Source organism: Cuculus canorus, chromosome 3 (assembly GCF_017976375.1).
Source record: "Cuculus canorus isolate bCucCan1 chromosome 3, bCucCan1.pri, whole genome shotgun sequence".
In the NCBI taxonomy this organism is placed as follows: domain Eukaryota; kingdom Metazoa; phylum Chordata; class Aves; order Cuculiformes; family Cuculidae; genus Cuculus; species Cuculus canorus.
In genome coordinates this window covers 103,369,272-103,390,446 of record NC_071403.1, presented here as the reverse complement: position 1 = coordinate 103,390,446, position 21,175 = coordinate 103,369,272, and the positions used below count along the sequence as shown (strand labels likewise).

At 33.9% G+C, this 21,175-nt stretch overlaps 1 protein-coding gene across 5 annotated transcripts in view; it reads left to right on the top strand.

Annotated features, from left to right (window-relative positions):
• Positions 1-21,175, top strand: part of KIF6 (kinesin family member 6) — a 157,065-nt gene that overhangs the window by 50,163 nt on the left and 85,727 nt on the right. For all 5 annotated transcript variants that reach the window (XM_054062612.1, XM_054062613.1, XM_054062611.1 and 2 more), the window contains 5 exons: positions 603-689; positions 2,923-3,026; positions 15,899-16,004; positions 16,560-16,698; positions 18,791-19,003. In XM_054062612.1, the coding sequence (XP_053918587.1) occupies positions 603-689; positions 2,923-3,026; positions 15,899-16,004; positions 16,560-16,698; positions 18,791-19,003 (649 nt within the window). The remainder of the gene's footprint in view (positions 1-602; positions 690-2,922; positions 3,027-15,898; positions 16,005-16,559; positions 16,699-18,790; positions 19,004-21,175) is intronic.

Genomic DNA, 21,175 nt, shown 5'->3' with positions numbered 1-21,175 from the left:
ACAGGGTCTGGTATGTATCAGCTGATCTTAAAGCATGGAACAGTACTAAGGGATCTTTGATTTCATTCTGTGCCCTGCATGGGAGAAGACACTGGTTGTAAAAGAGTTTCCTCCACTACCTGAGTGTTATATCTACCTTTTTCCCCTACCCTTCTGTCCTCCTGCACCCTATTTTCCCAGCTTCTTTTACATGTTCTTCTCTAGTGTCATTTTCACAAAAAAAAAAAAAAAAAACATTGGTTTCAGTTCATTTTCTCTTTTCATCATCTTTCAAAAGTTTTTACCTTCTGAACAGTATGTCTTGCTTATCTTTTAGTGCCAGCTGGGAACTCATTTGAAACACAGTTGATCAGGGGATTTGCTAGGTTAATAAAATATGTACTATGATTCCACAGTTTTATATGTCACTGTCATTGATATGCTAACCTAATTTCCCTTGAATATTGCTGTTTTGGAATATGAAATGATAGGTTAGTTCTGTAAAATACACAAACCCCCAGAAAATTAGTTGAATGGCTTTGTTAGCAGTCTGTTTACTTACTTGGTGGAAAGCTAATTGAATTTTTACTTTTTTCTCTCTTTCTTATTTTTCCTTCTTCCAGGAATCTATATCAACCTGCAGATTTGCACAGCGAGTTGCTCTTATTAAGAATGAAGCAGTTCTTAATGAAGAAATAGACCCCAGATTGGTGAGAGTCGTCTAGGGGAGGAGGGAAGGAAATTGCTAGTTTTAAGCTTTGATAATCAATAACAGTCAAAAGAATGTTGAAGATTTTATACTGAATCATCCCATTAAATTGTGTTTAAATGCAAGTTCCCATTATTTTCTATAAAATAACTACTATTTTTATTTTTTTTTGTTTGGACATAATTATAATGAAATGGATTTTTATGAAACCTCTAGAGGCTTTTTCAGTTTTAAGGCATCTGAGGAGCAATGATCACTTGCATTGTTGTTTTTGTATTGCTTCTTTTAGGGTGTTACTTTCTAAATCATACTCACAGATAATTGGATGCTCCTAGAACTCTTCAAGAATCAACTAAAACTACTAGTCAGTTGATGAAGGCACACTGCTGCACCAGAGCAGCAGAGCAGCTCTGCAGAATGGATTAGTCATTTAGGATGTGCAGAGAAGGACAGAAGTAAAAAGCCATAATAGTAAAGCACAAAACATTTCCACATGAAGAAAAAAGTTCCTTCTCTTAATGTGCATAACAAAAATGTACTTTATTTTTCCATTTAGTGTTTGGTTAGTCTTTTTTTTTTAAGTTCTTTGAAAGATTTTATGTGCTTCTACTTTTTTACATACCATATTTGTTTAAAGATGTGCTCTGTAATCCTAAATTCTACTACATTAAGAGGCCATTGTTAATTTATTTAATGTAATTTTCCACGTTTCCTGGAAGATCTTGTTCCTTTGTAAATGTTAAGTGTCCCTATTAAGGACTGATTAATTCAATAAAGTATTGCAGATAATGGCAGCTACTGGATCAATTGAGTTTCATGCTGTGTATCAAAGATATTTTCTGATATGCAAAATGTTTGACTGAAGTTACACTGGTTATGCCAAAACTGCATATATGGATATGATATAATAAAGAAACAACTATGAATGCATTTCAGGATACAAATTTTTTTTATTGACTCAGTAATTGGCACTGACTACATCAGTGTGTGGCACCAGAGTAAGGCAACCTAAAATCAGGTTTGGCCTGCAATATTCTTGAGACACTCTTACAACATCTGTAATGAACAATTCACCATCTTAATAGATTCTTAAGTAAAATATTTTTACTAAGTTAGGTTTTCATACTTTATGGTTACAAATGTGTAACCATAAGCCTAGAATTAAAAGAAATAGTGATATGTATGCTGAGAGTATTTTGATTTTTAAAGTAAAAGTATCCATTCAAAATTTACATCAGAGTTAAATTTAAACATTAAAATAAATATAAATATATATAAATCTTACTTCTAGAAAGTGCATGCAATCAAGAATGAAAACATTTTTCTCTTGGGAACTTGTTTTGCACAGGGAATCGGTGTACTCATATCCATCTAAAAATATCATTGGACTCATGATAGATTTGAACCCTTATAAGGTGATACATCATTAAAATGAGCAATCAAGAAGTAACCAAGAACTTCATCCATGTTGTAATTTAGGGATTTGCATGTTGTCCTGCTTTGTAGAATTAGGCCTTGGAAGGCCAATAATTTGTAAAATATTGTTTTATACAGGCATTTCTTCAAATACACAGGCTCCAAAAACAAGCTACAGGACTTTAAAAATCTTGTACAGTTCTCCAAGTCACTTTCTCAAACATTACAATTCATTAATGTAACATAATACTCATTATGTTGATTTATACTACTCATTTGTCATTAGCAACTGATGCATCCCACAATTATGGTATGCTATAATTTTAATAAGAATGGAATGTTACATGGGAAAAAATACTAAGATACTGGTCTGGAATTGCTGTTTCTGAAGGAAAAGTTAAAAAAACCAAACCACTTTTGGTGTGTAGTTGTTCTTTCTCTAACAAAGGCATCAGTTCTATTTTAGATGTGTTTTCATTGCTAACAGGCAAAACTAATGAGCCACAAAGCTTTTTATTCCTATGATAAATTATCTTTCTGTTTTGCAACTAATCTATTGAACTTTCTGTGCAAACATGTCTTTTAACTCAGAATTTACTGAGTCGGGAAAATTTTTTTTTGGTTTTATAAATGGAAAAGGAAAAAAAAGTGCTTTGTGCATTTAAGGAATTTGGACTGTTTATAGAACAGCGATGCTGTTTAAAAAAAAAGAGAAAACCAAAGTGTAGTATTTCCCGAAACTCAGCCTTCTAATGCAAAAATCATAAACTAGCTATTAATTTGTAGGTGATGCTTGGTTTATGTCTTGCTTTTTGTAGATGATTGTCCAGCTGAAAAAGGAGATCCAGGAGCTGAAGGATGAGCTGGCTCTGGTGACTGGCAAGCAAAGAACGTCAGAGCTTTCACAAGAAGAGCTACTTCAGTAATGACTTACATTGTTTTCATTTTCTTCTTTTGTGGTGATGTTTTTCATCAGTTTCTTTGTTGGCATAACTATTGAAATTCATCTCAGAGCTTTATAATTCTTTGAATGAATAATAAAGTGAAATTAGGTGCCAGGTTAGAATGGCATTTTTCCATGAAAAGCTATATGAGGCTGCTGGCTGCGGTTTTGCAGCCTCAGCTTTGAGGAAGAGAAGTAAAGTAAATGCGAAGGATGGGAATGCCTGTCAGATGCCAGGCAGAAAGAAATGTTGTATAATACTGTAGAATAAAAAAACAGTCTCTCTCAAAACTGGATATATGAACTGAGTAGAATTCAAGAACTGTTCTTAGTGCTGAGAAGTATCCTGCTGCAGTGTTAGTTTGTCATAGGCCAAGAGAAATCTTGCATTACTGGTACACAATTAATCAATGTCTTAAAAGCTAAATTTTTATATTTTTTTTATACTGAGCATGCTAGCAAAAATGCATTATTAATTCACAAAAGTGTTGTAACATCTTGCAGCTTTTTGTAATAGATCAGAACAACATGTAAGTACTTTCTACCTACAATGTAGAAATATTTGACTAGGTCTAAATATTCACAAAAACTAAATTTTCAGTTCCCAGTTTTGAAAAAGTAATTAATTCTGTAGGAATGTCTGTGCCTCATCTGTATAAAGAAAGTAGTGACTGCCTAGAGATTTTGTTTAGTTAGCATATTAATGGTACCTAAGTTGAAGCTGTAAAAAATTTTAGTCATATTTTAATTTCTGTTGGAACCAGTCCAGAAGAAAGCTACCAGAGCTAACAATTTCCCCTGACATCCAGGAGATTCTGGAGACATGAGGACAAGCTGCTACCTTTCTCATGTAGATTGTGAATATATTTAATTCTGGGTTTTGATTGTTTTGTTTTAATTCAACAACTAAATGACATTCATATCAAGGAGGAAGAGCTGGATAGCATTATGTATATATTTGTTTTACATCATTAATCTGTTAACAAGAGCAGTTACCAGAATAATTTTCTAAATGTCCCCTTGGTTCCTACTGGGTTAATATTTATTTATCATTCGGAAGGAGAAATAACTTTCAAAGACCTCACTTATATTAGGAGAACGCAAAATTTAAATTTTTTTTAGCTTTCACATTTATTTAAGGCTCATGCAGCACGTGCTCATTGTTTCAGAAATAAGTTCTTTCTTGGAACAAATGTTCTGCAATTAAAATACAGAACAAAACTTAAGTACTGCTGACTGAGATAGAATACATTTCCTGAGGATCAATATTGAATGAGAAGAATTAATCTCATCAGTCATAAATACCATATAATGTCCTTGTTCAAAGATCACTATTTTTAACATAGATTTAAATGTAAAAGATAATTGGATATGCAGAGTTTTCCATCGGCAGCATAGTTTCAAGTGGGGAGCAGAAGATACAGCTTGAGAATAACTCTCATATACACGAGTCAGACTGTATATTGTAGTCGAATCAAATGTTGAAAGATAAGTCAGTCTTATTTTAATGATTAAAGTGGGAGAAAATATGCCAGGTTTTGTGAGTTTTGCATTTTTATCTGCTCTTGCAAGCAGAGTGATCACAGGTAAACAACTGATGTGGGCTAAACCTGCTAATGAAAGTATAATGAAATTGTAAAAAGTCGTGACTTTAATGAAAATGTCCTTCTGTGGGCTTGAACGCATATACATTTTAAGCTTGCTTTGTATGGCAATATCATTAGTAACCATGCTGGTTTGCATCTGTCTGAGCCTCCTGTTCAAAAATTTCCTGAGAATTTATGAAAATCAACAGATAGCATCTAAGTATTCTGTCTCCAGTTAGATCCTATCAGTGTATAACACAGGAAGTCTTTATGACAATTCTGTTTCTTGAGATTGGAGTTACTGCTTATCTGGAGAGTTTTTTCACATTAAAGAATAAATATACAAGTGAGTAGTCCAAAAAGAAGTATTGACCTGGATGAGGACTGAGAAAATCATGATTTACTAGTACTGGAAAATGTTTATGTTGTGGTTTGCATCTAGTTTTGCATCTATAATAAAACCGAAATAATATTAATTATCAGGAGGCAGATTGTTATGACACTCAGAAGAGGAAAAGAAACATGGTGTGAGTGATAATGCAGCATATTGTGTTGTACTTTATTTGGAGTCGTCAGTCAAGAATGGTTCTTAGGCGAGTGCTACTATAGGGGATTCTAGATAGAATGATTTTTTTAATTGATACTTTTTTAATATGACTGGAGAGGAAATTATAATTAGGGTCATTATGGATTTCCAATAGCATTTAGTGATTTCTGCTTAGTTAGGATTCTGTTTAAACTTAAATAAACTGTGTCTCGACGTATATATCTGTCTGTGTATGTGGATAGATATATATAAACAATCCAAGTTTATATAGTTCTCTTCAAAATTCTTAGATTTTTAACAGAAGCCTTACTGTGATTTAGTTTGTTGCAAATAAGATTATTAACTATTAAGGACACTCGTTACTAAATATAATCTCATAAAAAATGGAAGTGTTTTAATTCTTATTCTGATGCATCATACATATTTCAAAGGAGGTCAGAGCAAGATTAATCTACTGAAAGCATACTGTGCCAATTTTTTAATTTATTCTTTGATTCTGAACACAAATGATCAAAAGTACTAAACATGTCAATGAAAAACTCTATGCACTAAGTATATGAGGTCTGACACAAAAAACCCTGAGAATGTGACTATAACTCATTTTATTTAACAAATTAAGAAAATCAACTATAATCACCTTCAAAATAGTTCCCTTCTGAGTTCACACAGGGCTGCGTTTGATGCTGCCAACGTTCAAAGCAATTCTGCGGCTCATTTTCTGAAAGGCTGTTGAGGATTGTTGGTTTTGCTCTCACATCTTCTGCTGACAAAAATGGTTTTCTTTGAGCATTGACTTTATCTTTGGGAAGAGGTAGAAATCTCAAAGAGCTAGGTCTGGTGAATAGGGTAGGTGCTCAAACACAGTGATGTTATTATTAGCTAAAAGCTGCTTTTCAAGTCACATCTCGCACTTTTTCAATGTTGTTTTCGCTAACTGCTCTCTGTGGGCAGCCTGAGTTATCATCACCTTTCCCACTTTCTCAGCCTTCTGAAATCATTTGTGCCACTCAAAAACACATGCATGAGACATGCCCTCTTCACCATAAGCCTCAGTCAATAATTGAAGAGTTTCCGTAACAGATTTCTTCAGTTTCACAAGAAACTTAATGTTAGTGCATTGTTCACTCTTGTACACCGACATTTGCTGACCAACGGCAAGAAAACATCTGTATTTGAACACACATTCCCTCATATTCAGTGAAGTGATCAAGCTGAGCCTTGTCTTGCTGTGACAGTTTAGAACATGTTCTATAACTCTCTCTTCATCTCTCCTCTCCAACTCTTGGTTCCTGAGCTGTAGGGTTAGTCTTGGGGTTTTTTGTGTCAGACCTCATATATTTATTTTGTTGTCTCTGCAAAAGTCTTTATCTCAGTCACTTTTCAGTAGAAGATGGATGCCAAAATAAAACTGGATCCAGTGGTACATGTGTAGATCAAATAATATTTTTTTAGCCTGATGACATGGTAATGGTTGTGCATAGATTTTTTGCTCTCTGTATATTTTATAGGAAATAAGCATTAGTGATTGATCAAGAAATAAGCATTTATATTATGTTAAAATGGTATTTTGGCGGTTTCTTGTCCGTATAAGTCAAGAAATGCCAAACATTTCTTACAATAGTGAGCTTCAGTCCACTTGTTTACTTTCAGGGCATTTCAAATGAAATCAATGGGCTACTCAATGTAGTTAAAATTGCTAGATGTTTGAAGTTAGTATGTGAAAAAGCTCTAGTTCATTCTTCGTTGGGCTTTTTTCTCACTTAAATCAACTGTCTTGAGGGATTATTTTTTTATTAGTACTCATCTAAACGAAGGGGAAAAAAATCTGTCAAACAGGCTTTCCTCACAACCACCACAATGTCACATTGTCATTCACTAGGTTTAAAACAAAACAGAAAGTAAATGCTTTTGACTTTTCTTGTGAATACTAAATTATTATATAATGCAACACAATTTATGAGTCTTGTGAATAAAGCTACAGCTGTCAGGAATTATTACTTCAGAGTTCTGTGTCAAATGGTAAGCATTGATTTTATTACTTTATTCTCATATACGTTAAAAGTACATGAATTCTGCTTCCCTCATTTTGTTTATTTAAAAAAGCATAAAAAATCCAGCTAGACTATATAACTGGTTCAGAACATAGTTCATAAAATGCTTCCAAAATCCGAATTGCTTGGTGTGGATCTTAACATCTACTTCCTTAGCTGTAAAGGGCTGATCTCTAAATAATTCTTTTGAGCTGGAGAATTAGTTTCTTGTTTAGAGGGAAAAAAAAAAAAAAAAAAAAAAAAGAAATCTTTGGACTCCTTTTAAAAAAACATAGAAAATAACATCATGCATCCCAAACAGAAGGACATTGTACTCCTGCAGGCTACTGTATTATGCTTTAGAATAGAATTAAAAGGTCTCCAAATGATTATTTTTTTCTTGCAAGAAGCATGCCAAAAGTAAAATGGAGAGTACGTTTTGTTTGGATCATTTGGCTCACTAACATTTACGATGTGTGCCCAGAAAGTGAGGATTTCAAATCAAGGTCCTGTGTTCCAGAGCACCCACACATCCAGAGCCTTTGCCAGCTGGAATTCTCTAGGAACAGGACCGGAAGTACTGGCTTAGCACTTTAATTTATTAATAACTTTACCTTATTTCTTTCAGATACATATGTTACTACAGACACTTCTATTTTTTACTTCAACAGTCATATATTGTTCATCTTATTCAAGTCCTGGATTTCTCATTACTTCTTTCTGTCTTTCATTTTTCTGTTGCAGCGTTGTGACATCTGTATGCTATCATGGAATTAACAATATTGCACTGTTGTACAATATAGAACCTTAATGGTTACTCATACTTAAGCTGTTGAACAAATGGTTCCATTTACAAAGTAGAGCAAATGTTCTTATTTGCTGACGTCAGTGTTCAATTTCAGTTGCAGAGTGGAAGAAAGAGAAGCATATTACTTTGCCTTATGGCAACACAGCTTTCCAGACAGTGGATTTGTATAGAAATTAGCAGACTGACTGACATAAGCTGTGTAGGCAGTAGTCAAGAGAAGCAACACTACCTTAACTATAAAGTAGTCTTAACATGTCTCACATGTTCTAGCTTAGATGCTTGATTTACAAAGCCATTAAATCAATGTATTTCTCTAGAGGGCATTTTTCTCTTGCATGTTGTAAAATCTATAGTGACAGCACAGGAAGTTCAGATTCTTAATGTAGGCACTGAAGGTGGATGCTTTTAGTAAGTGTAAATGCTTTTCTTTGATCACGGTACTTTGTTCTAAGGTCACGGGCCTATGAAGTAGAAAAAAGTTCTTGTATTATTTGAACTGATAACCTTTTACATTGAAGCGATTGAAATATAATTTGAAGTTCTTTGAAAGATTAGCAGCTTTGTTTTACCATGGGGGAAAAAAATAGAAAACTCCATACTATGTCCTGTTTTCTAGTGTTCGAATTATGCCGCCAGTAATCTAATGTCACATGGATTCAAGAAAGATAATGGAATATAGCATAACATTAGTGAAGTATATGAAGAAAAGATAGCATACCTGAATATGGTTATATAGATGTTTTAACTCTTGGAACCAGTTTCCAAATATATATGTTCCAAAGTGTCTGATCATAGCAGCTTTTTGAATCTTACTGAAATTCATTGAATGCTTGATCAGCTGAGTTGCTTCTGAAAGTATCACTAAATAGCTGTTTGCATCTTTTGGCCCTTTAAATAGTTTTCAAAAACTTTTTTTTTTTCTGAACTTTTACATTCAGTTTATAACCTGTAAGTGACATTTTACACTTTTTTTTTCAAAACTACCTCTTTCTTCTGTACTGTAGTAGTTTCTCAATGTTCAGCTGTGTGAGTCCTTCTGAATTCCATTTTCTTATGCTTGTCCTATGCTACCTCTCCCTTAGAGATATTTATATTTTTCAAATTTTGATGAACTGAAGCTTAGTTTTCTCTTTCTACTTTTAGATATACTTTAGTGATTAGAATATGACTGCTGTTATGGCCACAAATATTAGCTGGCGGTGGGTAGCATTTCTTTATGTGCTTTTGGTTTGTATTATAAAGTGCTGTTAAAGAGTGAAATGATCTGTTCTGCAGGCTATTTGACATGTTTCTTGTCTGCAACACTTTGTGTGTATTTTTATTGGTGTAAGCATTTTTTTCCCTGTATAAAACCAGTCTTAGTTTTAGTCCATGTCAAGTCACCTCTAGACTTACTGATATAAGATTTAGATCTCTGTGCATTTCATAATTTTAATGAGTGATATTCAACTGTGTAGAAACTCTAAATCCGTTTGCCACATTTTACCTGTCTGATTCAGAAGAATCTCCTTACATAGCAAGATACAAAAAATGGCTTTGCCCATATATTTAATTACAAAAACCAAAAGGAGATTATACTTGTAATAGGAGATGTATGTTTCTCTGCTGTACTGTACAAGTGTTTAATCATTCTTTCATGTGTATGATACAGTTTGATTGTTTCAAAATATTAGAAGCTCTATTTATAAAAATTTTTACCCTCAAATATCTGAACCTGATACAACCGAAAAAGATCCACCTGTTCCATGACAGCTTGAATTTAGGTAATCTCTATGAATGCCAGCCTGTTGGCTATGTAAAGATGCAGCACATAAAGCCTAATTGTAATCTGCAGTATTAACAAAATGTACATGGCATTTGAAAATCTATTTCTTTCTACTCATATCAGTAGGGAAGAATGTGCTTCAGCTTTATTATCAGTTGTTTTATAAGCACTTGGCCTCTGCTTAAAATATTAGATAATTAGGAATTAGATAATTAGCATTTGGTCTCAGAGACACGTTCACATTATACCAATAAATACTAGCCAACAGTCAATATTTATGAAAATCAGTTTATCTCCATTCATGTAAATCATTGGCCGCATTACTGTGTTCTCTCTTTTCATCTGTTCCCTAGTTTCATCTCTTCTTTTTGTATTTCTAAATATGAGAACTTCAAATTTTTACTTTATCTGGGGGTCCTTGTGTTTTGGTTGTTTTTTGGTTTGTTTTGTGAGATAATATGATCTCTTCAGGAAGATTACTGCATTGATGACATTATTAAAGTCTTACAAGCTTTATTTTCACTGTTTAAGAGAATTGCTATCTATGCAGGCTTAAGAGCAACTTATTACTTTAAAGGTCATAATATTTGCTTGAGGAAGCATCATACAATTCACTTCATTATACTGACTCAAAGGTCAGAAGTTTTCCAACCTTTAATATATAACAGAAAGTGCCAAAGCCATCTTTACAAGTTTAAAATTCCAGCAGCAGTAAAATGTTGAAAATCTGAAGCATTTGTCTTCAAGAGTAATTTAGGTTTGAAGTACTTCGCTCTCTGCTGACTTCCAATGGTATTTCTGAGGCCTTCCAACTCATTATCTGAGGCTTTTAAGGAGCTTAGGTTAACATCTTGCAGGCTCAGACTCACTATATATAATGTCATTGGATTAATAATTGAGGACTTGTGCATTATTTCTAGACTATCTGCATAGTTCACATAATCTAATGTTCTCTGGGTTTCTTAGATAACCTGTTTCATGGGTGCACAAATGAGATACAAACAAAGGAAGTGAAATGTCTGTGAGTTTAAAAAATAAGTGTTAGGGTTCATATTTCTTTATTCTCATTTAATTTTCTATGCCTTACTGTATGTAACAGTCTGATCACTTCTGGACTGTTCCCTGTCTTTGAATAATCTACTATGAAAATAAGAAATTGAAAATACTAGGATCCATCTGCAAAGTTGGCAAGGTTTTATTGTTAAATACATAATCTGAGGGAGGAGAGCTGCAATAAGATAGAGATTTGCATTTTTTATCAAAGTTCATGCAGACTTGTTTCTATTTCACTTTACCTCATCAAGAGCTTTTTGTTTGGTTTTTTTTTTTTCTTTCTAAGTTTGTTTTATTGTGCTGTAATAGTTTTTTTTCAATTGTCAGAGCATTCTGCAGCTATTTGAAGTGAAAACAAAATGTAAAAAATCTTCCAGACTGTAGAAACAGAAGACAATCAAGGATTTATTGTTCTTACTTCCCTTCTCTAAGACTGCACCAAATCAATGCAGCCTGTTCCATGGCTACATTAATAAAACTATTCTTAAAAAGGTCTACCTAGGGAATTGCACAAAGGCTTAGGTAACCATTTTCACTATTTAGTTAACTTAATATTATGTCATCCAGGAGTTAACTAACTTTTATTAAATTAGGGGTTAAGCATTTATTTTTGGATGCAGAATACAGTTATCCTCTATACACTTCGGTTATGAGTTAGGTAATTGCTGTCATGTCCACTACTCCTCAGTAACTTGCTCTTCTCAGGCCAAGATTGGGTACATTCTGCATACTTTGTCTTCTGTGTTATTCCCTTAGCAGCAATGCCTGGAAATACCTTCCCTTTTCTCTCCTCTCTTCCATAGTGTTACTGATAAAATTTACTACTTAAAATCTCCATCATCTTCCCATACTGATGGACACTTGAATCTAATTTATGTGATTAGCTCTTCTTATATAAATAGAATGACAATTCTGCTTCAATTATCATGCATTTTTTAGATAAATTCATAAAACATGTGGAGACATGGAGTTAGTTTTTGTTAACACAGACATCATTATTAAAAGTAAAGATAATTTTCAAAATTAATATATGAAGAATAATATTGGTATGGAATATGTTACCAATAGGAAAGCAATTGCAAAATTCTAGATAAGTAAACTTCTTTAATTGAAGTGACTGCTCTGATTACCACGACTGTTCAGTAGCTTGTTTGCAGCCTGTTTTTCATAAACTTGGATTTCTATTTTGCTTGTCACAGGGTTCACAGTTGACACATAAAATTAATTGTTCTTTCAGCAAGCTTAATTTTGATATATAATACACAGTGTCAGTGATCAGGGGTTAAAAGGCAAGCTCTCCCAGAAATGAATCATGGCACATAAAGCAAGGTCAAAATGAGTCCTTCCAAATCTGTGTTTTGAGACCATGCATCCTGCATGCTATTGAGAGCTCTGAACTTTAAAAACATACTCTTAGTTGGCTACAAAAGTTTTTCTGATGCAGTTCAGCTGTATAATTTACATCCTTGTTCATGCAAACATATGAATGAATCAGAAGTGGATTTTTTTAAAGATGGAAGTCTGTTATTTAATGAATGGGTAATATTGAAGTAGCACAGGACTCATCTAATCATTCTGGAGTTGGGCTATCAGAAAAATTGCATGGAATGTAAAGTAATGCAGATAGAAAGCTTTTGTGATTTATGTGTGGTCTAGATAGTGACCAAGCTTCATTGAAAAAAAGAATACCTGAAGTATAGAAAACAGCAGAATAGAAATAAAATTCGTAATGTAAAAGCTGTCTGTGAGCTGCAGCACAGTATATGTTTACATTATTTGCAAAAAAAGTATAAAAGGGGAATGCTAGACCAAGAATTTCTGGTTGTTTCACGCTTAGTAACCAGAGAGCACTGTTAGTTTAGCGTGTTTCCATCCCACCTGTTTATGACTGATTTTCTGTGAGTTTTCTTCCCAGCATCAACATAAGAACAGACTTGTGCTTGACAGTGCTTGTGTTTTCATTCAGGGTCTGGTATCATGATTCAAACTCACCTGAATCAGCACTGTAATACTTTTTTTTTGTACTATGTTAATAAGTGTAGGACAACTATCAAAATGAGCTTTAAATTAACTTCATCAACGATGTGATACTGTTCCATTGGAATTGACTTAGAAAATTACTTTTGTGTGTGTCTGGAATTTTTTACTCATCCTTTCTGTTTTGGTTTGTTGTTGGTTTTTTTTTTCCCCTGATGAGCACTGAGAAAGAAATGCCCATCCTTTTATTACTGCTGGTTTTCACAGAAAATAAGACTCAGTATGATACTTTCATACTCCTCCTTCAGGGAATCTCTGTTGGGGAAATTCTGATACAGCAGGGTTCTGGCAATAGGCTTCAGCAAACCCTTGCTCCTAATAGTGTCAGTTAGGTCTGCTGTTCTCAGGGCAGAATCTTACAATTCTAAAAGGAAGAGTAGAGACGTATGAAAAATCCCCTTTTCGGGCTCTGTAATGACATTAAATAAGAAATGTTTTATGATTTATAACTTCCTTTATCTAACAACATACAAGGGAAAAAGAAATAAAAAGGGAACCATTTTGGATGTCCAGAAGTTAGAAGACATCTTCATCTGACACTGATTTTAAATACTTTTTCCTGTCATGTGAAATTAGCAATGGTTATCCAATCAAATCCAGATTTGATTACCATAAATTCTATATGGAAACATTACCTTGGTAGGAGAAAACTAATGAAGAATGCTGCAGCTGTCTTGCTGATGTTATTAGCTATGAAAAATAAAATCTATTAGTTTAATATTTTTTTCTGCACATAATAATTTTAGCACATCCCACACTGCCCTCCCTCCAATCTCCCCCGCCTCTGGTTTATGAGTTAGCTTGCACCCACATCTATGTCCTAGAACATGCATACATGAATATCTTTGATTTTTCTAAATTATTTTCCAGTTGATTGTTTGCAATGGGTGTACTGGGGAAATCAACATTCAGCCTGGGATGTTTTGGAAGAATAAAAGCACAGTCACAAACTTAGAAATTTTTCAAATATGTTATGTATGCTGTGCCAAGCATGCTCATTCCTTTTGCAAGTCCGTTTTAAAAACTCCCTTCTTTGGCCAGATTTCTTTCCTAATTTCTTTTCTAAGAGAGCATGCCAATATTAATCATTATCCTTGTTGTAGTGGCAGAAGCTGGTCATCAGTAAATGTAAGGATTAACTGCACAGGTCTTTTTGAGAAGAAACTGTGATTAGCGAATTTTGCAGGAAATACAATGTACAATCTAGGAGAGGTCTAGGCGTATGGTTTCAGGGCTGAGCTAGAAGAACTGACCAGAAATACTTTGTTTCCTGTGCTTTTCTAGTTATTCTACTGTGACTAAGGCGAAAAAAATTCCTTAAGAAAAAGAACGTTATTTTACCTCATGATTTCACATTACCTTTACTCTGCCACTAATGCATGTCTCTGTCTCTTCCCCCCAAGTAACAACTGATAGTATAAGAGGAAATGGCTTCAAGCTGTGCCAGGGGAGGTTTAGACGAGGTATTGGGAAATATTACTTCACTGAAAGGGTTGTCAAGCATTTGAACAGGCTGCCCCCTGGAAGTGATTGAGTCACCGTCCCTAGAGGTATTTAAAAGACATGTAGATGTGGTGCTAGGGACATGGTTTAGTGGTGAACTTGGCAGCGTTACTTTTACGGTTGGACTTGATGATCTTAAAGGTCTTTTGCAACCTAAACTGTTCTATGATTCTATTATTCTATGATTTTTTTGTCTTGTTTTCTCCTCCTTTGAGAATTTACACTTTGCTGTGGAGTACATAAATAACCAAAGCATCTGTTATGCTTTCCAATTTTTACTCCTGTCTTACAACTCCTGGTTTTCAGATGTTTATCTCCTGAATGCAATGAATTAATTTTTTTTTCTGTTTGTTATGGATGTCATTGTTTGACCCTCCAGGAGGGAATTGTTATTATAGTATAAAAATGTCAGGAATCTCAGTGAGATAAGTCTTCAAAAGCAGGTCAATATCTCAACCGCATACTTTAGGGTCAACTTTAGATACCGTCATATTATAATTCCTAAAATTTTGGTATGTGGTTACAACAAAGTCATTCAGTTAATCAAATGGCAACAAGATTTTCAGTCCTGTGACTGAAGAAGATAAATAGGCATTAAGTGACATTCACAAAGCTTGTGCTTTCAGTGAGAGACTGAACAAAACTAGTCCAGAAGAAACATTAGGCACAGAGATGGCTCTATATTCCTACTGTTCTCTGGCAATTGGGCAGTTGGTGCAGGTATGTGAGATACTTGGCTCACAAAAGTCCAGAATCTAAATCCGGTAAATCTTGACTCTATCCATATAGCTGTGACATCCAGCCCAGAGGCATGGTATAGTATACCTGTGTAGGTTTCCAGTCTGAATATTTTAATTTGGTTTTGAAAAAGCAAGGGGATGCTTCTGTGTCCCTCTTCAGTTTTCTTATGATGACTAAATTACCAAAAATAAGATTTTGTCACATATTTGTTAAATAGGAACAAATTGCAAGAGAATCAAAATACTAGCTACATTTCGTTTATCAGAAGAGCAGTAGGTCTTCAAGAAATCTATAACTAGCTGAGTCAAAAGATAGGTTGCTTTGCTTAGTGATTGCAGCAGGTAATGTTATGTATGAAAGCTATGTGACCTCCTGACTCTTGTAATAGAAAAGGAAGTAGATTTTTCTTTTGCGTAAATAATCATATATTAGAAAATCCCATGCCCAAAATTCTAGTCTTCTGAGAGGACAGGCTTTAGATCTTTTTATTTATGAGATGGTAGAACAGAAAAAGAAAAGATTGCTTCTTAAATGTTCTTCTTAAATGTTTCTAGTTCTAGAGCTATTCCTTAGTATGCGCAAGTATGTTCTGACATGGAGCTGTAGAATCTTCAGTATCAAATCCAGGTTTGAATATCAGGAACAAAAGTTCATTGCAGTTGCATGGACCTTGAAGGAAAATAGCTTGCTAATAACAGTCAGCTTGGTAAATGTCGTCTTGTATTTACGGAGTTGCCTGCTTGTTTGTGATTATTTTTCCCTAAAAATTATGTATTTTCAGGTTGGATGAATCAATTGAATTATTTCTCAAAGACAATGATCCTGATAGCACTCTGGATGTTGGTGCTGACATGCGCAAGATCAAGTACTGCTTCATTCGTTTGAAGGTATTTCTTTTAAACATAGATGGAAGTGCAGCTGGCACTGAAAATAGTTGAAGACATTCACAGTTAAAAATCGTCAAAAGAAAAACAATACACTTGGGAGGCACTGGAAAAGGGTAAAACAATTGAACTGTGAAGCGCATAGAAGACTGATAGAAAATTGAAATTTAGTTGGAAATTTGAAGTTTAGTTGGGAAAAAAATCAGCAGAATTTTCTGTAAACCCCAGCAAGGATCTTAATTTATTGTCTTTCAATAATTAGGTTTTAGTTGTATTGTTACTATTGAAAGCTGTCTGCTAAAGAACACTAGATTTTACGTGTAGAAAGAGTAAAGTAAATTGTACACTTAGTAGTGAAGACCAACAAATACAATTCTTCTCATACTTAACACAGCACATATGTTAACACAGCACAACTTGACAGTCAGCTGGAGCTCTGATTTTGTTCTATTGAGAGTCTATAAAGGTTTACTTTTTCTAGCACAGACAGACAGTCTGAAAGTAGAATTAATACATAGTTTGAGGTAAAGTTGAGCACTTTTTTATTTCTTCTAATAGCAACTACTGAATCATTCAAAGGCTTCTGATAAAAAACAGCTCTTACAACACATCTCTGAAGAAAAAGACGCAAATGAAGCAGAGAAAGAAGAACTGAAAAAAATGAAAGAACTTCTGCAGCAAAGAAACAATGAAATCAGTATCCTTTGTGAGGAAAAGAATAATATTTGGGTTTGAGCCTTTCTGGCTACAACAGTTTTTGTGTGTTTGAGATAGTCGTTAGTTGTATGGGAGGAAATTCTCTCTACTGATCACACTGTGTTAAAGCAACTCTGCTGAACCCACTGTGTTCCCAGTTTTTATGTGGCAGGACTCCTGCTTTGCACCTGCTTCCATTTCAGTTGTGACCCAACGCAAAATCCTGCATCACTTTAGAAGTTCAGCCAAGATCCAAATGCCATGGATCAGGCCGCATCTAAAACACTCACCTCAAGCAAATTAAACCATTTTTTTATAATGGGAAACTCTGATGCTATGTAAAGATCAGTTTATTACCTTACAAGGAATAGAATTTCCTGTAAGAGTTATTTTTATCCAAATGAAGTGATACTTTGGGGAATATTGGGTTACTTGCTATTAGAATAAATATGAAGTTGTACTTCTTACATGCAACTTTAAAATGTAAATTAAAGCTGAAGCATTTTGCTTAGTAAAATATTAAACAGCTCACATGTGTTTTGTCCATTGCCTTGCAGGCAACACATGAGTAGCTGCACCATTACACGGTGGGTGACAGGTATTTTTAGCAGATTGGCAGGGCTAGGGGCAGATTGCAGGGTCACTGTGTTCCTAACTTTGTGGCTTCTTAGTGGGTAAAATGGCAAAGAACTAAATAAAAAGTTTTTGTTTAGTTTTGAGTTTATAGTTAGCACAGATTCATTCACAGTTATTGTAAAAAGCAACCTCAGTTGCATTCTTTGTGCTCAGCAATTCCAGGGAAATTTTGTAAGTCAAGTGAGAATAGCATTTTACGTCGAAGTGCAGCATTCTACCAGTCTGAATAAAAGTAGCAGGAAAGCTTCTCTGTTTCTGCTCTGTCACAAAAGATAAGATGTTCATTTCCCAAGGTGCACTTTCAAATAAATTTTCCACTTGCACGGACTTATCATTCCTTTTTAAAAAATTTTCAATTTTCATGTCAATTTTAAGATCTGGAAATCACAGAAATATTTCATCCTGAAATAAATTATTTCATTAGTATGATATTGATAATGAAATCAAGTAAAACATATCTATCAAATGCACGTATGCTTTATAAATACATATACAGCTATGTTAGCAGAAGTACAAGAAATCTCTGTAAATTCATGTTAGAATTATATGGGAAGAATATAAAAATGAAGATATTGAACACAAAACTGATTTACAGTGTGCTGCTACTAAGTGACTGCACTTCATTACCAGAAACTGAATAACACGACTAAAGTGATGAAGTGGCGAGACGTATGGAAATGGTTTAGTTGATAAACTACATGATCCTTCTTGCTTTGAGATCCTATGGTAGCTAGGAGCTACCATAACAACTGAATTGTAAAGTGTTTTATTATTACTACCTAGTCCAGTTAATAATATTCCCCAAAGACTATTTAGATTTTCTTTGTTCATTTAGAAGATTAATTAGGATTAAAATGAATAGCATATCAAAAAGCATATCACAGGGATTCCTGTGTTTTTGGCTGAATGCACACGGGATTTTCATTTTAAGCTGTTCATAAGTTGGTAGGCAAAATGTATTTGTACCAAATATAGTTCCAGTAAATATATAGTGTTATTGGAAGAATTTGCTGAAGACCTGTCCTGCATTTTAGTAAACCTTATTGTGAAAAACTTATAGATGTCATGCACTTGACAGGCTACCCGTAAGTTAAGGGGTTTTTTTTTTCTTTTATTTGGAAATGTTATTTATTAGAGAATTTAAAAAATAAAAAGGAAGGTCACACTATGGCAATTAGATAGTTTTCAGTCCTATTTCTCTGTAAATGCTTTTATCAACTGTTGATTGAATGGAATGGAATTCACCGTTGTGTTTATTTGGTTACTGTCTAGAAAAAGTGATCTGCTGTTGGGAAAACTAAGGTGGATGAATACATATGCCCAATTCACATTCACATGCAGGCTTCCAAAATGTGAATTGTTCCACTTTGTAAAAAAAAAATATTTAGGGACAAATAAAGATGATTGTTGCTTTAGGAAATAGAGATCCTTGATGATTTCCTTAACGTATATGGCAGATATTCTCATAAATATGATAAAAAAAGAAAAAAAGAAAGCACGAGATGCTCTTTTCCAGCTTAATACTGCCTCTGCTGGTTCTACAGTCTTGGAGCAGTCTCTTTCTATAAACTTGAATGAAAGTCGGAGCCCATTTAGCTGTTCTAGTCTGAAAGAGGCAAAAGATTTTGGGTCTTCATTTCACAGATCATCCTTTCTTTGCAGAAAACCAGGTTAGTATAATTAATTAAGTGAGAAATTACTGGATTATTACAATGTGGTGTACAGCAAATCAGGCAAACGTGTACCAGAACAGTAAAGCTTTATTTTCAATATCAGCCATATTGTGCTAATTCTGTATCCAAAGTGCCCTGTAACGGTGCTGATGACTTTTACAAACTCTTGCAGAGTATTCAACTGTCTGTTGAATACTCCACCGAAATCAGAGTATAAATTTAATTGTAGACTATTGAATTTTTGAGTAAATTTTCAGAAAAAGACGATCATTAAAATAAACTAGGAAATAATATTTGCTTCCAGAAGATTAGAAAATACTGCATTTTTTGACAGGAAAAAAGAAATCTAAATGGAAAATGCAGATACACTTTAGCTATCTGGGCTTTATTTAGCATTTTTAATAAGCTATGGTGATTATTTCTATTGCTAAAAAAAAAAAACATGAATGGAATTAAGTGAACTGAGACCTTAGTTTCAGAAATTATAGAGTGCCATTTTTGTTCATGTGAGTGGCTTTTGTGAAATGGTACCTTTCTGGAGCAAGACCTTAATAAGTGTGAACTTACTGAAAACCCTTATCCTGATGTATTCTAAAAATATGCATTCTAGTTGTTTCTCAATCAGTTTAATAAGAAATAATTTGCAAACAAGTTGCAACTGAATTCATAAATAATGCATTCATTTAGGATAGCTAACACACTCTACATCATCTGCCATGTGTCATGCCTTCATCAGCAGATGAGTACTGTTTGTCTGTAGGTAACTGATACAAGGTTTTTATCTCTTATAGTAAGGCCTGTTTATTGGCATTCAAACTTTATCTGAGCTATTTTGTAAAATTTGATATGTGAGCATATCAAATACTTTTTCATGAAACAATAATTATTTGGCAAAGGAAATCTGCCACAATGATGAAGTATTGTCTTTAGTTAATCAATAAATAAAAGTAAATGTAATTGATTCCCATCCTGTTCAGATAATGACTTTTAAATGGATATCTGTCTGGAATGAGAAGGTAGTATGTTTTGAGGTAAGGCATTTTTATATGATTGGATTGCACATTATAAGGTTTTCTCATTCTGAAAGCAGCTGGAAACCTACTTCCTTCTTTCCATTTGTCTTTTCAATCAGTTTTGTGTCAGATTCTGATATTCTGGTTCATTCCATGGGACATGAAAATGATTAAGTCCTCAATAACCAAGATGCAGAGTGTAAACACGAAAGCCCTCCCTTATGTTCACTTATAATTATTTATTTTTAAACTTTTCAGAAATATTACTTGAGGACTACAGATAAATGACAAGTTGGTTTTGGATTAGTTTAGGTGGCCATATATGTCTGCATTTCCTTAGAGTGGGCTGATATTCTACTGTAAGTCTAGTCCAGTACTGTTGGTAGCATCTGGACTTATACTATTCTGTATATACTTAAAATACTTGTGTTACTGTCCTAAAAGAATACTTAGAATGGTAAATGCAAAAAGTAGATTAATCCCAATTCTTCTGTCTAAGAATGCAATTCATCTATCAAAGAATGAAGCAAAATGTTTTGAAAGAACACCATCTGGTGAAAAGCATAGTGATGAACTTAAATAGCAAAATAAGTTATTTACAAATATATATTTTTAGTACTTTGATACACATTCTGACTTAAAGATTTCCTTTTTAATCTTCAAATTTCTGCATTTATTTGAAAAGCTTTCTCGTCTTGTTAAGTGTTTCACACCTACAGACCTATGGCTGTGTTGAAATTATCAAAGGACTGGAGAGGCTTCGGAAAGAATGGGAAAGAAGAGACCCTCATTTTTCACTTATTGCAAACGTGCAAATAATATTCATGATTATGAAGTATCCATTCTTTTCAAAATCCATCTGAACTGTGTACATATGTCTTCTTGTCTACAGGTATTAAGGCTTTGCTAAAGATGTGTGAAAGGTCTTGGGCCTGAGAACTCCCAAGCAGAACCTTTAGTGTAATATTAAAGCTATTCTTCATCACCTAAATGCACATCACACCTTACATCATTTCTGAAAATTTCAATTTACACCATGTAGACTATCATATGTTAACTATTTTGGCAGATTAATTACTTTGCAAGCTTGCTTTTTTTAATTGTTCTCTCAGCTCTACAATCTGCTTGTTTTAATGGGGTATCAAATGATATTTCT